Source organism: Aptenodytes forsteri, unplaced genomic scaffold, assembly GCF_000699145.1.
Source record: "Aptenodytes forsteri isolate BGI_AS27 unplaced genomic scaffold, ASM69914v1 Scaffold15, whole genome shotgun sequence".
Classification (NCBI taxonomy): domain Eukaryota; kingdom Metazoa; phylum Chordata; class Aves; order Sphenisciformes; family Spheniscidae; genus Aptenodytes; species Aptenodytes forsteri.
In genome coordinates this window covers 20,822,117-20,828,862 of record NW_008795129.1, presented here as the reverse complement: position 1 = coordinate 20,828,862, position 6,746 = coordinate 20,822,117, and the positions used below count along the sequence as shown (strand labels likewise).

The window sequence follows — 6,746 nt, the reverse complement described above, 5'->3', positions numbered from 1 at the left end:
CGGCGCGCCCGCTTCCCTGCGCCCGCCGCCAGTTCAGCCTTGGTAAGTGCGGGGAGCGCGGCGGGAACGCACCACCCCCCCCCGGGCTCGTCCTGGGCAAGGCGGCGGGAACGTCTCCTGCGGCCTGCCAGCCCCGGCCGCCCTTGCGGCTGCGCCCGAGGGGAGGAGGCGGCCCGGCCCGGCCCCGGCGGGGCGGCGGCACAGTCCGAAGCTCTTTTTTCTCCGAGGAGGAGGAGGCGGCCCCGCCCGGCCCCGGCGGGGCGGGGGCCCAAGCGCTGACGGCTGTTGTTAACGGAGAGTTCAAGGAGCTGAGCCTGGATGATTTCAAGGGGAAATACCTCGTCCTCTTCTTCTACCCCCTGGACTTGTGAGTATGGGTTTCTCTCCTTTCAGATGGGTCTCCTGCCTTGCTGAAGATCATCGGAAGTGCTGCAGATCATCGCTGTCTAAAGCAGCTGTTTTCACCTTATCCAGGCTAGTCTTGCAAGGCAGATGTGTCTGTTTCTAGAGTGTGAGTGGTAAGACTTGGGGACAAATGGCCACTGCGTGCTAAAGTAATGGATCCGGTGGCTGGAGAGCATCTTCTAGCTGCCGGGGCTGCTTCAGGAAGCAGATGTGGCCTTGCAAGTGTGGTTCCTCTTACAGTCAGATCCCAGGGGTGAAGACATTGCCTTGCAGTTTGGGGTAATGTTGGAGGCTCTCTCCTTTTAAGCAGCAGGGCCAGCAGAACTGCAGCTAGACGACTCCAGAGCAAAAGGTGAACAGATGGAATTGAGCCTGTCCAGAAGACTTGAATTGCCAAGAGCATCCTGGTGTATCGGGGCACATGGGGAAGGATTTAACCTGCAGTCCTTTCTGCTATAGTTTCCAAAAACTCTCTGTCTAGAGAGTGTCTAGCAGAGACAGTTTCTCCATCTCTGCAAAAAATGTCTAGAACTAAGAGTTGAAAACTGGTATGCCAGCTAGGTGGCTATGGCTGTTGCTTTGAGACTGACTGAAACTAATCTTGAGCAGGAAACATGGTTAAAATTATCAGGCTAAAGAAAATGCTCTGCTGCATTAGTGCCTAGAAACAGACATGGGAGTCTTTTCTAAAAAATTCTCTGAAAAGATTGCAGAATCATTACAGCCTGTTCTCTCTTCCTACCCAGCACCTTTGTCTGCCCCACAGAAATTGTGGCTTTCAGCAACAAAGCAAATGAATTTCATGACGTGAACTGTGAAGTGGTGGCAGTTTCTGTGGATTCTCATTTTTGTCATCTGGCCTGGATAAATACACCACGAAAGGTATGAATTGAGCAGCTGTTTGGGGCTTTCTCTGTTGGTTTATTCTCTTTTCACAAGAGCTCCTGAGGAGTTGAGTGAACAATTGTGCAAACACCGATTTCAATAGACTGCCTGAAGTGATACGTGAAGTAATTAACTTCTACATTTGATGACATAATTCTGACCTCAGTCTTTGTTTTCTTGCTCTTTTCCTTAATAATTTGGGGTTTTTTAAATCTTTGTTTCACTCTCTTGATAGTCTTGTAGGTTACATCATATCCTTATATGTTTATCTTGAAAGACAAATACTCAGTATACATGTCACCGTCCTAAGCTGTTTGTTACAGCTGATGGTTTGTGTGCGCCCTCACAGAAAATGAACAGCAGCTGTTTAGTCATTATTGTTAACCAATACCGAACAGTGGTGGCTTCAGAATGGAAGCAGAAGAATGACGAGTTTATTGGAGCACTTGTATTATTAACTCTCACTTGCTGAAATAGTTCCACTTCTGCAGTACAAACAGAAGTCCTCAGCTTTCTTCAGGGAAAGAAAGTTATAAAGATGGCCTTTTACTGGAGTGGAGCCTCTTCCACATGTATATAAAACTGCCCACTTTCAATCACATAAAGCACCTCACTGGTTTGGTTAGTTGTAGAGAATCAGAAGTGTCGCAGGAAGGTGTAGAAGCTCCTGTGCCATCAGTCGTTACCCGTGTGGACAGCAGGCTGCAGTAGTGCTCGCAGACTGAGGTGGCTCCAGGTGCATAGCTTTGCTGTTGTAACATACAGGGGAGGGAGGAGAGTTTGCTAGATTTAATATGGCTTGGCTGAACCTATTGAGAGTATTTAGTTTTCTGCATGCTTTGTTCAAAGCTCTAAAATGTGATTGTGGACTGACTTCACTGCTTTGTGCGAAAGCTGTTCAGCGTATGCCAGTCAGGCACTGCTCGGTGCACGTGTAGCAAAACACCCTGCAAAGGGTGGAAAGAATTCCGTGGTGGCGCAGACAGGAAACTGACACCCGGAGAAGCTAAGGCCTTGGTTTCTCCGACATCTGCGCTCAAAGCTCTGCGTATGAGAACTCCATTGCAGGCAAGCATTTGCAGGATCAAGGTCTGAGTGACTGAGGTTACACAATGATTCACTGATGATGCCAGGAACAGAAAAGCTAACAAACTCTGGGCTTGTTTCAAGGATAGAGAGTTTATCTCTGTTGCGGTTCCAGTATGTTGCAAAACTGAAAGAAATCTTGGTTGACTCTCCAAATAGCATTTAAATTTATTTTTTTTTGGGGGGGGGGGAAATACATGCACTAAATAGAGTGAGCAGCAGAACTCTGACATACCTAGCGTGGCTCTTAGAAGCCTTGTGTTTTGTCTGTTCATAGTATGCAGGTTTGTTTTTCCCTTCCTTCCCCACCATGTTCATCCTGTTTAATTTTGAACACTTAAATATGCAGTAGAAATTTTTGTATTCAAAGCTCCTGAAGAGTGTACAAGGGAAATCTTTCTGAAAATTTATGACTGTTGTCATAGGTAGCCTTTTACCACCAAAATAAGCAATTCTAAAATGCTCAGTGCAGAAGAAGTTTTCATGTTCCAAAGAAACCAAATGTTCCTGACTACTTTAAAAAAAACAAACAAAACCAACCAAACAACAACCCCCCACCCCCTCGTGGTTCCTTTCATGGAGCAAATGGCATGAATGTGTTCTGTTGTTAGTATACTCAAGAGCGCTGAATCCAGCAACTCAAGAAGGATAATCCTAAAAAGCGTTTTGTAACAAAATGGAATCTTACTCTTTTTCTCTAGAGCGGCGGTTTGGGCAAAATGAATATTCCAATTCTGTCGGACCTCACAAAACAAATCTCCCGTGATTACGGTGTGCTGCTAGAAGGACCTGGCATAGCACTAAGGTAACGCATGATTGCCGATAACTCGGTTATGACCAAGCCAATCTAAAACAATGTGAGCCATACTGTCTCCTCCTGCAGGGGAAACTGCACAAGGATCAAATGAAGACTGTAAGATGTTACTTGTTCTGCAGAACTTCTGCTGGATCCCACCCTAGGAAAAGGGCACATGGCCGTTATGGCCATTAAGTTGAGAATGGTTCCAGGCCTCTCTGAGAATGCATGCAGGGGAAAGCCAGCTATTCTGTTCTGAGTGAGTGGGAGAACTCCATGTCACTGAGGAAAACGAGTAGGATAGAAGAGCATTTTACAATTTTTTTACATTTTTTTCACAATTTAGGTCTGTCCCTTTTTTTTGTTTTCTTTCTTATGAAGGGAGAAGAGACTACCTTAACTTCTGTGTGAGAAGTTTCTAAAGCAGTAGTCCTAGAGGCCACTACAGTCAATCCTATAGTTATCTAGAATAAAAACAAACTGACATTTTCTTCTCCACCATGGGAATACTTATTAAAAGTAAATAGTGGTCCCCAAGATCCATTGGACTGGGTAGGAATCTTCTGGAGACCTTTGGTTCCTGATCTCTTTGGATCAGGAACTTCTGACATTTGTTTGTTGACAAATTAAGTTAATTAATATGGTAAGACTGGGACTTCGGTTTTCACAAACGTTTATATGCAACAGGATTTAATTTAGTAGCTTAATGCGTAAGCAGCTCTTCACTCAGTACCTTCGGATTTTCATATCAAAAAGACATGGGAAGGATGCCAGCTATCAACTTCGAAATGTAGGTGGAATTAGAAGTTCTACCTTTGTTATACATCTGTCTCGATTTAATAGTCTTTATGCATACTTTGTAATTTCACAATACCATGCCAGTTGACTGGTTCTTGGTTTTTGATCACTGCATTAACAAACAATGTATCAAATGCTGTATTGCTACGCCTAACTCTGATATGTGCATCTAAGAATAACTGCCTTGTTGAAATAGTTCATCCAGTTTCTTGTGTTTGGTCTTGGAACGTGATTTGCATTCCCTAAATTCTTGCTCAATTACAGAGGTCTCTTCATCATTGATCCAAATGGGCTCATCAAGCATCTAAGTATCAATGATCTCCCTGTCGGTCGCAGCGTGGAAGAGACCCTCCGCTTGGTGAAAGCATTCCAGTACGTGGAAACACATGGAGAGGTTTGCCCGGCAAACTGGACTCCAGACTCCCCTACAGTAAGCATCTGCTAAATATCACTTTTCTAAATATAGACACTGGCATATTTTTGCATGTCTGAAGGGCTGAGAACCACTTTAACGTGAGGTGCTTGACAACAGGCACAGACTCAAGTCTAAATCTGAGGCTTTTATTGGTTGGACCAATTCAGTCTATTTGTATGATATTAAATATGTTTGATTTCTGTGAAGAAAGTCACCGATTTTCTTTTAGAAAACACAAGTTGTATTTAAAACTCTAAATTTGACTTGCACTCTGCACCAGTTGTCTTCAGATTTTTTTACCAGTTGTCTTCAGATTTTTCAACTTATTTAATGCCCTGCTTGATATTTAGCAGGAAAAATGTGTTTTATACTTCAAATTTGCAAGTAGGAGCTTGTACATCATTTAGGCTTTCATCTTTTAACTGAGTGCAGAAACAGAAATAACCTGTTGTTTTTATAAAGTATGCATGGATTTTCTTGGATAAAATGTCAAAGATGTAATTTTTTTATCTTACAGCATATAATAACTAAATTTTCTTTTCTTGACAGATCAAACCAAGCCCAGAAGCTTCTAAAGAATATTTTGAGAAAGCGCATACATAAACACTTATACATAAACAAATATGTGGACAAAACTCTTAGTTACCATACACTGAAGACATTAGGAAAGCATTTTCTTGGATAAAATGTCAAAGATGTAATTTTTTTATCTTACAGCATATAATAACTAAATTTTCTTTTCTTGACAGATCAAACCAAGCCCAGAAGCTTCTAAAGAATATTTTGAGAAAGCGCATACATAAACACTTATACATAAACAAATATGTGGACAAAACTCTTAGTTACCATACACTGAAGACATTAGGAAAGCTGCTGTGATTATTAAAAAAAAAAAAAATCATATTTCTCATTTTCTGATGTTTAAAAAGAAATTAAATGCTGAAACATTTACTGACTCCCTTGTCTTCTTTTAAAAAGAAGGGTAAAAACCTAAGGCTTTTTCCCCCCCTTCTTGCAACTTGTTTCCTGAATTTCTGTGACCACTAGTCGTCTTCTTGAATATGGCAAGTACACAAAATACAGTTGTATTCCACTGTGTTTTTCCTCTTTCCTTAACTAGTTTTGGACCAGAAAGTGTCCTGCATTTTCTTTTCTCACATGAAAAATTAAATTCTGTAACAAGAGTTTGAAATAAGAGGGACAATACAGAAAACAGAATTTTGATACATGGTTTGTTTTTAATGAATTTTGCAGAAGAAGAGATGAATGTAACAAGTAAAAAATAAAAAATCCCTGTTTTTGTGTATAAATACACTATAACTTGAAATGAATGTAAGTATGTGCCTTTTTAATTCTGCATTAACAGGCATGAAGAACTTTCATTCTGCTTGGGAGATGGTAAGAACTTGAACCCCAGTAGTGTACTTACTGGAGTTTAATTACAAGTCTTCCATCATTTAAAACATTGCTTATTTGCTTGAATCTGTCTGTTGTACTGCTTGAAAACAATGTAGTGTATCTCTATCTATAATAATAAATCTTAACAGTGACAAGCAGCAGGTGTGTTGCTTTTCTTTCACTTTTTCCCCAAAGATTCCTGTTTCTCTATTTTGAAGAAGTTAGTTTCTAAGGCAATATCCAACTTCTATACCTTTGTTCGCAGCAAGCAGTTAACAGCTGGCACTGCCTTTGTGTGTGTACTGTGGTGAGTAGGCCATAGTAAGTAGCAGGTGTGCTGCTGAAGGGCTGGATAAATCGATACAATATTGAATGGGTTTGTATTTTTCATCTTCTGCCCTTTTGAGCAGGGGAAAGGACTTAAGATAAACAGAAGCATGAGGGAACCACCTTGGCAATGTGGCTGTTGTGTCCTAAGTTAGCTTTATAATGGGTATTAACGCTCCAATGTAAGTGAAAGGATGAAAAAACGAGCCTGACATTGTGTGGTGCCCGGTGATGCTCCAGGTTTCAGTACTTGCAAATCTCTTTTCAGTCCCAGTGTTTTAGTTCTGTTTTGTGTAAATCCACTACTATCCACGCAATTTTTCCAATAAACCTGATGTCCTGGACCTACAATACATGAAGTTAAACCCCTGCACAGCTCAGTAATGCAAAATAACATGGTAGTGGTGTTGGTGGTAGCTGTTTGGGCCTGTGAAACCCCAGGGCAGTGACACACTGATCTTTTACCTGGCTGTATCTTTCTCTTACCTTAGTCATTTTAAGTCAACGTGGAGGATGCAGGGGGTTTCTCTGCATTCCTGCTCCTTGGCTCTGCCTTCCCAGGTAGCGCAGGGGGAAACTGCTGGAAGGGGAAAAGGCGGTCGGCCCTTTCCTAACCACGATCTGCTCCCCCCCTGC

General features: G+C 42.0%; 2 protein-coding genes across 2 annotated transcripts in view; both read left to right on the top strand.

Annotated features, from left to right (window-relative positions):
* PRDX3 (peroxiredoxin 3) overlaps nt 1–5,054 on the top strand; it is a 13,436-nt gene extending 8,382 nt beyond the window's left edge. The window contains exons 2-6 of the mRNA XM_009278100.1: nt 231–367; nt 1,152–1,287; nt 3,078–3,181; nt 4,235–4,400; nt 4,935–5,054. Coding sequence (XP_009276375.1) covers nt 231–367; nt 1,152–1,287; nt 3,078–3,181; nt 4,235–4,400; nt 4,935–4,988 — 597 coding nt within the window. The 3' untranslated portion in view covers nt 4,989–5,054. The remainder of the gene's footprint in view (nt 1–230; nt 368–1,151; nt 1,288–3,077; nt 3,182–4,234; nt 4,401–4,934) is intronic.
* Nucleotides 5,055–5,647: 593 nt separating this feature from the next.
* The window catches only part of SFXN4 (sideroflexin 4), a 15,150-nt gene continuing 14,051 nt past the window's right edge, over nt 5,648–6,746 (top strand). Inside the window, exon 1 of the mRNA XM_009278099.1 lies at nt 5,648–5,660. Coding sequence (XP_009276374.1) covers nt 5,648–5,660 — 13 coding nt within the window. The remainder of the gene's footprint in view (nt 5,661–6,746) is intronic.